This window comes from Salvelinus sp. IW2-2015, unplaced genomic scaffold, assembly GCF_002910315.2.
Source record: "Salvelinus sp. IW2-2015 unplaced genomic scaffold, ASM291031v2 Un_scaffold957, whole genome shotgun sequence".
NCBI lineage: Eukaryota > Metazoa > Chordata > Actinopteri > Salmoniformes > Salmonidae > Salvelinus > Salvelinus sp. IW2-2015.
Window position 1 is genome coordinate 207144 of NW_019942662.1, and position 13071 is coordinate 220214.

General features: G+C 45.4%; 1 protein-coding gene across 1 annotated transcript in view; it reads right to left on the minus strand.

The window, feature by feature from the left end:
- Positions 1 to 13071, minus strand: part of pacs2 (phosphofurin acidic cluster sorting protein 2) — a 136529-nt gene extending 123458 nt beyond the window's left edge. The window contains exon 1 of the mRNA XM_070438472.1: positions 12756 to 13071. Coding sequence (XP_070294573.1) covers positions 12756 to 12871 — 116 coding nt within the window. The 5' untranslated portion in view covers positions 12872 to 13071. The remainder of the gene's footprint in view (positions 1 to 12755) is intronic.

Genomic DNA, 13071 nt, shown 5'->3' on the forward strand with positions numbered 1-13071 from the left:
ACTGTTCAGACAGACAGTTCAGACAGACAGACTGTTCAGACAGACACACAGCTCTGCAGCAGAGTGGAGTACAGAACAATATTTAATGTCGAGGAATCAAGGGCCTAAGGAGAACAATCCACTGAACGAAAGCCTCTTCTGACAAAGTGACCGGGTCAGTGGAAAGTGGTGACAGCCAGATGTTGTAGAAGTGACAGTTCCCCTGTCAGCCATTCTCCTGTTGCCTATAGGCTAAGAATCACTCGGAGTAAACCAATGATGAAGCCTGAATATACACCCACATGTTTCATGAGCTGAAATAAAAAGATCCAAGAAATGTTCCACAACGCACAAAAACCTTCCCTCAAAATGTTGAGCATAAATTTGAATACATCCCTGTTAGTGAGCATTTCTCCTTTGCCAAGCTAATTAAACCACCTGACAGGTGTGGTATATCAAGAAGCTGATTAAACAGCGTGATTACACAGGTGCACCTTGTGCCGGGGGACAATAAAAGGCCACTCRAAAATGTGCAGATTTGTCACAAAACAATGCCTCAGAGGTCTTAAGTTGAGGGAGCGTGCAATTGACATGCTGACTGCAGGAATGTCCACCAGAGATGTTGCCAGATTATTGAATGTTCATTTCTCTACCATAAGCCGCCTCCAACATCGTTTTAAAGAATTTGGCAGTGTGTCCAAATGGACACACAACCGCAGACCGCATGTTTGGCACCGTGTGGGTGAGCGGTTTACTGACGTCAACGTTGTGAACAGAGTGCTCCATGGTGGCGGTGAGGTTATGGTATGGGGCAGGCATAAGCTACGGACAATGAAAACAATTGTATTTTATATATGGCAATTTGAATGCACAGAGATACCATGAAGAGAACCTGAGGCCCATTGTCGTGCCATTCATCCGCCGCCATCACCTCATGTTTCAACATGATAATGCACGACCCCATGTTCGCAAGGATCTGTACACAATTCCTGGAAGCTGAAAACGTTCTTCCTTGGCCTGCGTACTCACCAGACATATCACCCATTTGAGCATGTTTGGGATGCTCTGGATCGACGTGTACAACAGTGCGTTCCAGTTCCCGCCAATATCCAGCAACTTCATATCCAGCGTTGCATGAGGCAACTGATGGTCACGCCAGATACTGACTGGTTTTCTGATCCACGCCTAGTGCTGTGGTGGTCACGAAATTTCACCATCCTGTGATTGTCAAGCAAATAACCGTAGGGCTCACTGTAATTGACCGTTAAATTCACACCTAGCCTACAAGCCACTGATGTGGAACATCTAAAATTTTAAAAAGTAAAATAAATCCATGTAATATAGTCTGCACCGTCACAATAAATCCATTATTTATTTTAGACAGGTCTAAAGAAACATGATATGAAGAAAATGTAGTCTATTACAGAAGAACAGAATAGCATACTCTGAGTTGTCCTTATGTTAGGTCCTGATCTGGCTATGCCATATGGCTGTGGGCTACACTAGTTCATTTGCTTAGCATTTCGTGGTAGTATTTTATAGTATGAAGAATACAATTGAACAAAGCTGAATAAAATAGAAAGGATATTTTCTCCAAACGATTTGAGGGAGTGCGGACATGCGGCTATTCTGTGTTGAGCGGTTAACAAAGAAACAGGTACTCCTATATGCTTCATTTAGAGTTTTTAATGTAACTTTAGTTGTTCTACGTTGGGCTATATGTGTTGATTTGTAATACATTGTAAGGCTGCATGATGTGACTCAAATGAGGATTTGAAAATAGTTGCTTGAAAGGCATGAGCTCTGCTTTGTTTTTTTGCTCAGGCTGTACACACTTCATCAGTCTCTCATTCGCAATTTGCCAAGCACTTGATAATGCCTCTAATTTCACGGCGGCATCCCCTTTGTGTGGCCGTAATGCACCCTAAAAAAAAATCCATGCCTTTTGTGGCCAGTGGCCGTTTTGCCCTTGGCCTGGAGTGCTGCGTTGTGACCTTCTCCCTGAGTGCTGCGTTGTGACCTTCTCCCAGAGTGCTGCGTTGTGACCTTCTCCCTGAGTGCTGCGCGCTACGAAGCGCCTCTCACTCACACGGCTCTCCATCACGTGATCGGGTCTTTCTCATAGGCTACAAGTGAAGACAGACACATCGGGGACTCAACTGCGCACGTCCTTATCCAATTCCGAGCTGCATATTGGAGATATTGGAAGAACTGTCCACATTTACATTTCGTCAGCTAACAAGATGAGTAGACCTAACGAACAGCAAAAGCACTAACCTATGTCAATCTACAATCCCCCATAGTACAACACTATTCTGTGCAACAAATAAATATTCCAAACATAGTCTGGGACAGTTGTGGGATGCGATAGATCCCAAATGAATACAACCGCTAGCATGAAAAAAAAACGTGTTAAGGCAATATGGCTGACGCAACAGATCAGAACGTTTAGCTTAAAACGTTGATAAACTATTAGGCTATTTCTTCACATTATAAGCGCAGCAATGCGCACATGGCAGTAGGATATAAGTGTGAATGTTCCATTAGCGGGACAACACCATTATTAAAAGTGGCCGCAAATGCCATTATGCATGTAATGCTTTTATTATACAGGTGCATTTTTATGCATTTTTTTACTTGAAACTCACGCGCTGCTTATGTATGTCAGTTAGGCTCTACACCCCTTGTAAAGAGGATTAATGTGCTTAATTTTAAGAAGTTATTTGGTCACTTTAGTTGTGATACAAACCTTGTCAAAACATATAGGCCCTATGGGTTAGGCTACATATGAGGTGTGCAACTATGATTCTAAAAAGTTGCAAGAAAAATAGGCTGTTTCTTATGCTGGGCATCATTCACAAGTGATAGACTAATATTGTCACCCATCTTTTTATTTTATTTAACTAGGCAAGTAAGTTAAGAACAAATTATTGTTTACAATGACGGCCATCAGACTATTCTTGATGTAATCTTGTCTTTACATATAGTAAATAATATATGTGTGAAATTTGTTTTGATTTAGAATGGACCATTATCATGCACCAGTCTAGAAACAGGAGTAGCGGGGGAAAATACATGTCATCTATGCACTTAAATAGCGAATGGAAGATGCTTTTCATGCCAGCCAGGTATGCTATACTCCTGTTGTAAATATAAGCAACGTGCTTAATATTAGAAAAGTTGAGAAATAAATAGTAGGCTTAGCCTGTAGGACGCTGATGGCATCCTCCTCTTTTTAATAGAGGCCATCACTCTGTTTTCTCCCACAATTGCAGAGCCGATAGAAATGTTGAGCAACATGAGCTCATCGGCTCTCATGAAGTGTTTGATTCGATTTTCGATTACAATTGTATTGATGTCAGAGTGATTAGAGGGACAATAGAGTGCTTTGTATCAGGCAGTTAATTAAGCAAGTTTTGTAGGCTATTAATGACCATCAGCAGCATCAGAGCTTGGAGAAGCCTAATTACCGTGACTAAACGGTCACGTGGAATTTGACTGCCTTCATGACTCGTGACCGCTGATGTGGCACTGCAACAGCCCTATCCACGGCCCTACCTATTTTAAGGTATCTGTGAACAGATGCATATCTGTATTCCCAAGTCATGTGAAATCCATAAATTAATAAATCTAATGGATTTATTTCAATTGACTGTTTTCCTTATATGAACTCTGTAACTCGGTAAAATCATTGAAATTGTTGCATGTTGCCGATTATATTTTCTTTTATTCAGTATAGTTTAGCGCAGGTAATTAACGACAATGACCATAATCCATTGCTCATCAACTTGTGGAGCAGACACAAAAAACGGAGAGAAGAGTGAAAGAAAGCGTGACGGAGAGGGACAGAGAGCAGTTGCATGATTGATAGTTGGTATTCAGCACAGGCAGCAAGCAGCTCTATAGAGATGAGACGATGACTTGGAATGAAATGTCATCCAATAAAACCAATGTGATAAACACAACAACCTCAGAACGCAGGGGAGTCCCCCAGATCTCTGTTCTATTAAACAGGACCCAGTGCAATGTCATTTCACCATACAGGCCTATAGAGTCAGGGTGATGTTATACAGGCCTAGAGAGTCAGGGTGATGTTATACAGGGCCTATAGCGTCATGGTCGACCTTATACAGGGCCTATAGAGTCAGGGTGATGTTTATAACGGCCTAGAGTCGGGTGATGTTATACAGGCCTATAGAGTCAGGGTGATGTTTATACAGGCCTATAGAGTCAGGTTGATGTTATACAGCCTGTAGAGTCAGGGTGATGTTATAGCAGGCCTATAGAGTCAGGGTGATGTTATACAGGCCTATATGAGTCAGGGTGATGTTATACAGGCCTATAGAGTCAGGGTGATGTTATACAGGCCTAGAGAGTCAGGGTGATGTTATACAGGCTATAGAGTCAGGGTGATGTATATACAGGCCTATAGAGTCAGGGTATGTTATCAGGCCTATAGAGTCAGGGTGAGTTATAAACAGGCCTATAGGAGTCAGGGTGATGTTATACAGCCTATAGTCAGGGGTGATGTTAATAGGCCTATAGAGTCAGGGTGATGTTATACAGGCCTATAGAGTCAGGTGTTGTTATACAGGCCTATAGAGTCAGGGTGATGTTATACAGGCTTAGGAGTAGGGTGATGTTATACAGGCCTATAGAGTCAGGGTGATGTTATACAGGCTATAGAGTCAGGTGATGTTATACACGGCCTATTTAGAGTCCGGGGTGATGTTATACAGGCCTATAGAGTAGGTGATGTTATCAGGCTATAGAGTCAGGCTGATGTTATACAGGCCTATAGAGTCAGGGTGATGTTATACAGGCCTATAGAGTCAGGCTGATGTTATACAGGCCTATAGAGTGGGTGATGTATACAGGCTATAGAGTCAGGGTGATGTTATACAGGCTATAGAGTCAGGGTGATGTTATAACAGGCCTAGAGAGTCAGGGTGATGTTATACGGCTAGAGGTCAGGTGATGTTATACAGGCCTATAGAGTCAGGGTGATGTTATACAGCCTATGAGTCAGGGTGGTGTTATACAGGCCTATAGAGTCAGGGTGCTGTTATACAGGCCTAGAGAGTCAGGGTGATGTTATAAGGCCTAGAGAGTCAGGGTGATGTTTATACAGGCTATAGAGTCAGGTGATGTTATACAGGCTATAGAGTCAGGGTGATGTTATACAGGCCTGTAGAGCCAGGGTAATGTTATACAGCCTATAGGTCAGGGTGGTGTTATACAGGCCTTAGGTCAGGGTGCTGTTATACAGGCCTATAGAGTCAGGGTGATGTTATACGCTAAGATCAGGTGATGTTATACAGGCCTATAGAGTCAGGGTGATGTTATAAGCCGGTATAGAGGGTCAGGGTGATGTTATACAGCTATAGAGTCAGGGTGATGTTATATACAGGCCTATAGAGTCAGGGTGATGTTATACAGCTATAGAGTCAGGGTTGCTGTTATACAGGCCTATAGAGTCAGGGTGCTGTTATAACAGGCCTATAGAGTCAGGGTGCTGTTATACAGGCTATAGAGTCAGGTGACGTTATACAGGCCTATAGAGTCAGTGTGACGTTATACAGGCCTATAGAGTCAGTGTGACGTTATACAGGCCTATAGAGTCAGTGTGACGTTATACAGGCCTATAGAGTCAGGTGACGTTATACAGGCCTATAGAGTCAGGGTGACGTATACAGGCCTATAGATCAGGTGACGTTATACAGGCCTATAGAGTCAGGGTGATGTTATACAGGCCTATAGAGTCAGGGTGACGTTATACAGGCCTATAGAGTCAGGTGATGTTATACATACCGATGACACTTTCAAATGGTTATATCAGAACTAACCATTTCACACCTCCGTGAGTAGAACTGGACACGTTTATAAAAATGGGACACTGCCCGTGCTAGGCAGAGTATTCTCTACACCTTTCACCAGGGCCCACAGTGCACTACCTTTGACTAGAGCGGCCCTATGTAAGAAACAGGATACCATTTGGACAAGAGGCTAGCTTGAAGAGAGGAGCAGAAGCTGGAGGTGCAGAGAGAGAAACATAAGGGAGGTGATCATACAGAGTCACACTGAGCAGTCCCGCGTGTGTCGATCTAACTCTAAATCAAGTGTCTACCGTAACTGTATTTGAATAAATCTAGTGCAATAAGCAATCTAACGACACTACTTATAGCTTCCTCTTTCGACCAAATACGTCGCTGTAGATCAGTGAAAAATAAATAAAATGGTTTAAAAGCTATAATATGTTACTTTTTTTTTGGGGGGGGGGGGGGGGCGACTGACAAAATTCACATAGAAATGTAAGTTATAGATCTGTCATTTGTATTGTAAGTCAGTCTAAGAAGCAGTAGATCTGTTCTACGTGAGCTATTTCTATACTTCCCATTCTTAAGTTTAATTTTTGCATCTTTTCCTTTCGGTTTTGTACACCAGCTTCAAAAACGGTTGAAAATACAATATTTCTGTTTTGGAAAATATATTTCCACAGCGGATTAGATGGTGCAATGATTCTCAACACAATGACTGCTTGTTTTGACACATAAACTGAACTGAGGCAAACTATTATAAATTTTAGCATCCAGGAAATGGCAGAGAGATTTCTGCATGGTGAACCTTTAACGGGTTGAAAGAAAGCTGTGTAATGAACACCAATGACATTTCACCAACATGTTTGTTATCGACGTCTCACAGAGCATGATATTGATTAGCCTACGGTATGTATGTCCAATGGAAGTCATGTGCAATACAGAAACGACTCTCAATTGACCCCCAAGATACTGTCATGAAGACGTTATGGGTCAGAGAAGAGAGACCAAAAGGAGATCAACTTTACAAAGGCTGTAAAAAAACAAAAAAACATCAGTTTCTCAGGAATGAACTCTGAAAATGATACAAGCCTAAACACACGCAGGGCGAATAATGTCCTGTAAGCAGATGAATACAGTGAAGTGTCTGTATTCATTAAGTGTCTCAGAGTAAGAGTTCTGATCTAGGCTCAGGTCCCTCTGTGTTCTATTATATTATTATGATCTAAAAAAGGTTTCAACAAAACTGATCCTAGATCAGCACTCCTACCCTGAGAATGGATCTAGCAGCTGTCCTACTTTAGTACAGTGCCGACCTGCCTGGATAAAGCCATGACTGACATGATAAAAACAGCTTCTATTACCAAGTGTTGCTGAAAGGCCTATATTCCTGTTCTGCCATTGGGCTAGGCCTATATTTCTGTTCTGCCATTGGAGTAGGCCTATATTCCTGTTCTGCTATTGGGCTACGCCTATATTCCTGTTCTGCCATTGGGCTAGGCCTATAATCCTGTTCTGCCATTGGGCTAGGCCTATATTCCTGTTCTGCCATTGGGCTAGGCCTATATTCCTGTTCTGTCATTGGACTAGGCCTATATTGCTGTTCTGCCATTGGACTAGGCTGCCATTGGACTAGGCTGTTCTGCCATTGGACCACCCCTAACCTGCAGTGGGCTACCACCCCTATATTCCTGCTCTGCCATTGGACTAGGCCTATATGACACATTGGACTAGGCTGCCATTGGAATAGGCTGGTCTGCCATTGGACCACCCCTATCCTGCAGTGGGCTACTGTAACGGATGTGAAATGGCTAGCTAGTTAGCGGGTACGCGCTAATAGCATTTCAATCGGTTACGTCACTTGCTCTGAGACCTGAAGTAGGTTTCCCCTTGCTCTGCAAGGCCGCGGCTTTTGTGGAGGATGGGTAACGACGCTTCGTGGGTGTCAGTTGTTGATGTGTGCAGAGGGTCCCTGGTTCGCGCCCGTGTCGGGGCGAGGGGACGGTACTAAAGTTATACTGTTACATTGATGCTGTTGACCCGGATCACTGGTTGCTGCGGAAAAGGAGGAGGTTGAAAGGGGGGTGAGTGTAACGATGTGAAATGGCTAGCTAGTTAGCGGGTACGCGCTAATAGCATTTCAATCGGTTACGTCACTTGCTCTGAGACCTGAAGTAGGGTTCCCCTTGCTCTGCAAGGGCCGCGCGTTTTGTGGAGGATGGGTAACGACGCTTCGTGGGTGTCAGTTGTTGATGTGTGCAGAGGGTCCCTGGTTCGCGCCCGTGTCGGGCGCAGGGGACGGTACTAAAGTTATACTGTTACACTACCACCCCTATATTCCTGCTCTGCCATTGGACTAGGCCTATATGACACATTGGACTAGGTCTATATTCCTGTTCTGCCATTGGACTAGGCCTATATTCCTGTTCTGCCATTGGACTAGGCCTATTCCTGTCTGCCATTGGACTAGGCCCATATGACACATTGGACTAGGCCTATATTCCTGTTCTGCCATTGGACTAGGCCTATATTCCTGTTCTGCCATTGGACTAGGCCTATATTCCTGTTCTGCCATTGGACTAGGCTATATTCCTGTTCTGCCATTGGACTAGGCCTATATTCCTTTCTGCCATTGGACTAGGCCTATATTCCTGTTCCCGACTTGGCCTATATTCCTGTTCTGCCATTGGACTAGGCCTATATTCCTGCTCGCCATTGGACTAGGCCTATATGACACATTGGACAAGGCCTATATTCCTGTTCTGCCATTGGACTAGGCTATATTCCTGTCTGCCATTGGACTAGCCTATATTCCTGTTCGTCCATTGGACTAGGCCTATATTCCTGTTCTGCCATTGGACTAGGCCTATATTCCTGTTCTGCCATTGGACTAGCCTATATTCCTGTTCTGCCATGGACTAGGCCTATATTCCTGCTCTGCCATTGGACTAGGCCTATATTCCTGCTCTGCCATTGGACTAGGCCTATATTCCTGTTCTGCCATTGGACTAGGCCTATATTCCTGTTCTGCCATTGGACTAGGCCTATATGACACATTGGACAAGGCCTATATTCCTGTTCTGCCATTGGACTAGGCCTATATTCCTGCTTCTGCCATTGGACTAGGCCTATATTCCTGCTCTGCCATTGGACTAGGCCTATATTCCTGTTCTGCCATTGGACTAGGCTATATTCCTTTCTCCATTGGACTAGGCCTATATTCCTGCTCTGCCATTGGACTAGGCCTATATTCCTGTCTGCCATTGGACTAGGCCTATATTCCTGTTCTGCCATTGGACTAGGCCTAATTCATGTTCTGCCATTGGACAGGCTATATGCACATTGACAGGCCTATATTCTTCTCATGGACAGGCTTATTCCTGTTCTGCCATTGGACTAGGCCTATATTCCTGCTCTGCCATTGGACTAGGCCTATATTCCTGTTCTGCCATTGGACTAGGCCTATATTCCTGTTCTGCCATTGGACTAGGCCTATATTCCTGCTCTGCCATGGATAGGCCATATTCCGTTCTGCCATTGGACTAGGCCTATATTCCTTCTCTGCCATTGGACTAGGCCATATTCCTGCTCTGCCATTGGACTAGGCCTATATTCCTGTTCTGCCATTGGACTAGGCCTATATTCCGTTCTGCCATTGACTAGCCATATCCTGCTCTGCCATTGACTAGGCCTATATCCTGCTCTGCCATTGGACTAGGCCTATATTCCTGTCTTGCCATTGGACTAGGCCTATATTCCTGTCTGCCATTGGACTAGGCTATATTCCTGTTCTGCCATTGGACTAGGCCTATACCTGCTCTGCCATTGGACTAGGCCTATATTCCTGCTCTGCCATTGGACTAGGCCTATATTCCTGTTCTGCCATGGACTAGGCCTATATTCCTGTTCTGCCATTGGACTAGCCTATATTCCTGTTCTGCCATTGGACTAGGCCTATATTCCTGTTCTGCCATTGGACAAGTCATATTCCTGCTCTGCCATTGGACTAGGCCTATATCCTGTTCTGCCATTGGACTAGGGCTATATTCCTGCTCTGCCATTGGACTAGGCCTATATTCCTGTTCTGCCATTGGACAAGGTCTATATTCCTGCTCTGCCATTGGACTAGGCCTATATTCCTGTTCTGCCATTGACTAGCCTATATCCTGCTCTGCCATTGGACTAGGCCTATATTCCTGTTCTGCCATTGGACTAGGCCTATATTCCTGTTCTGCCATTGGACTAGGCCTATATTCCTGTTCTGCCATTGGACTAGGCCTATATCCTGCTCTGCCATTGGACTAGGCCTATATTCCTGTTCTGCCATTGGACTAGGCCTATATTCCTGCTCTGCCATTGGACTAGGCCTATATTCCTGTTCTGCCATTGGACGAGCCTATATTCCTGTTCTGCCATTGGACTAGGCCATATTCCTGTTCTGCCATTGGACTAGGCCTATATTCCTGCTCTGCCATTGGACTAGGCCTATATTCCTGTTCTGCCATTGGACTAGCCTATATTCCGTTCTGCCATTGGACTAGGCCTATATTCCTGCTCTGCCATTGGACTAGGCCTATATTCCTGTTCTGCCATTGGACTAGGCCTATATTCCTGCTCTGCCATTGGACTAGGCCTATATTCCTGCTCTGCCATTGGACTAGGCCTATATTCCTGTCTGCCATTGGACTAGCCTATATTCCTGTTCTGCCATTGGACTAGGCCTTATCCTGCTCTGCCATTGGACTAGGCCTATATTCCTGCTCTGCCATTGGACTAGGCCTATATTCCTGTTCTGCCATTGGACTAGGCCTATATTCCTGGTCTGCCATTGGACTAGGCCTATATTCCTGTTCTGCCATTGGACTAGGCCTATATTCCTGCTCTGCCATTGGACTAGGCTATATTCCTGCTGCCATTGGACTAGGCCTATATTCCTGTTCTGCCATTGGACTAGGCCTATATTCCTGTTCTGCCATTGGACAAGGCCTATATTCCTGTTCTGCCATTGGACTAGGCCTATATTCCGTTCTGCCATTGGACTAGGCCTATATTCCTGTTCTGCCATTGGACAAGGTCTATATTCCTGCTCTGCCATTGGACAGGCCTATACCTGTTCTGCCATTGGACTAGGCCTATATTCCTGCCTGCCATTGGACTAGGCCTATATTCCTGTTCTGCCATTGGACAAGGTCTATATTCCTGCTCTGCCATTGGACTAGGCCTATATTCCTGTTCTGCCATTGACTAGGCCTATATTCCTGCTCTGCCATTGGACTAGGCCTATATTCCTGTTCTGCCATTGGACTAGGCCTATATCCTGTTCTGCCATTGGACTAGGCCTATATTCCTGTTCTGCCATTGGACTAGGCCTATATTCCTGCTCTGCCATTGGACTAGGCCTATATTCCTGTCCTGCCATTGGACTAGGCCTATATTCCTGCTCTGCCATGGACTAGGCCTATATTCCTGTTCTGCCATTGGACTAGGCCTATATTCCTGTTCTGCCATTGGACTAGGCCTATATTCCTGTTCTGCCATTGGACTAGGCCTATATTCCTGTTCTGCCATTGGACTAGGCCTATATTCCTGTTCTGCCATTGGACTAGGCCTATATTCCTGTTCTGCCATTGGACTAGGCCTATATCCTGCTCTGCCATTGGACTAGGCCTATATTCCTGCTCTGCCATTGGACTAGGCCTATATTCCTGCTCTGCCATTGGACTGGCCTATATTCCTGCTCTGCCATTGGACTAGGCCCATATGACACAATAAAGGTGCCTGAAGAAAGAAATCAGAATCCCTTGATATGGTCTCCCTTGTTGCAGCACCAGATTACGTCATGTGACACTGGCTTTATGTTTCAGAGGTCTGTGTTACCTTGGCCCTCCAGTGGCTACCACCCCTAGCCTGGCTGGAGGGTCTGTGATGTCTTGGCACTGCAGTGGGCTACCACCCCTAGCCTGGCTGGAGGTCTGTGATGTCTTGGCACTGCAGTGGGCTACCACCCCTAGCCTGGCTGGAGTCTGTGTTACCTTGGCCCTCCAGTGGGCTACCACCCCTAGCCTGACTGGAGTCTGGGTACCTTCCCTCCAGTGAGCTACCACCCCTAGCCTGGCTGGAGGTCTGTGTTGCCTTGGCCCTCCAGTGGGCTACCACCCCTAGCCTGGCTGGAGGTCTGTGTTGCCTTGGCACTCCAGTGAGCTACCACACCTAGCCTGGCTGGAGGTCTGTGATGTCTTGGCCCTCCAGTCAACCACCCCTAGCCTGGAGGAATCAGGTAGCCATCAGTCAGGCTGGTTTCAGCACCAGGCTTCCCTCTACCCTAAATAACATCCGATTTCCTCTTCAGAAGATGTTTTCATGTTTGGCATGACAACAACCATAAGTGGTGGAAGAACAGCCAACTCTCATGGTCGTGGAAATGCCAGCCATGTGGTCGTTGTCACGTCAGCCAAACATGGAAACACGTTAATACTTATCATACCCGGCTGACCATCAGCAGATGTGGACAGCATCTTTGGCACTTGACTTGGACGTTAGAGAGACGAGGGAGTCCAAACCATAGAGATCTTTCCTAAGATCCAAACCTTCAAACTCAATTGGATGGGTGGCATCCATCTCTGTTTGAAACTCATTGGTCCTGGGACAAGGCTACTGGCTAGTTTAGCTATGCCTAAACTTTGGCAGAGAGAGTGTAGGCCTACAGCAGTGGTTAGCTAGCTAGCCGTTTAACTAAGGAAGAAACGTTCTGCAAGTCCAATTGAATAGGATAGTAATTGTCTAACATTTAGTCACACAGTCAATGCAATGGTGCTGGCTGTTCTTCTGATGCGACAGTACAACCATCACTGCAGCTCAGCAGCTGTATTATCCACCAGAGCAAACTGCCTGCTTGTCTTAGCACTATCAAGTATGTCAACGTATAGATYCTGTGGGGACAAGACGAGGAACACGACTTACCTCGGGATGCAACTCGGGGACGATCCATCTATTTCCCATGTGGCGAACAGGTTCATCGGCACGGGTCTGTTGAGCGCCCCGCCACCGAAGCTCAGCCGGCCACTTCTCTCCGCCATGGTTCGTTATGAGTCTGCCTAAACGTCCACACGAACCGAGGCGGTACAAAAATATATACCTATCTGAATCAAATGAATTTGTCTTGAAGTGCGTTGGTAAAAAAAAAAAAAAAAACTGTTCTTCATGCGATTAAATTCGTACAATGTGAAGTTAGTGCAGCAGGTTGTTCCGGACCAAATGCTCCTATGTCAGACTCGCA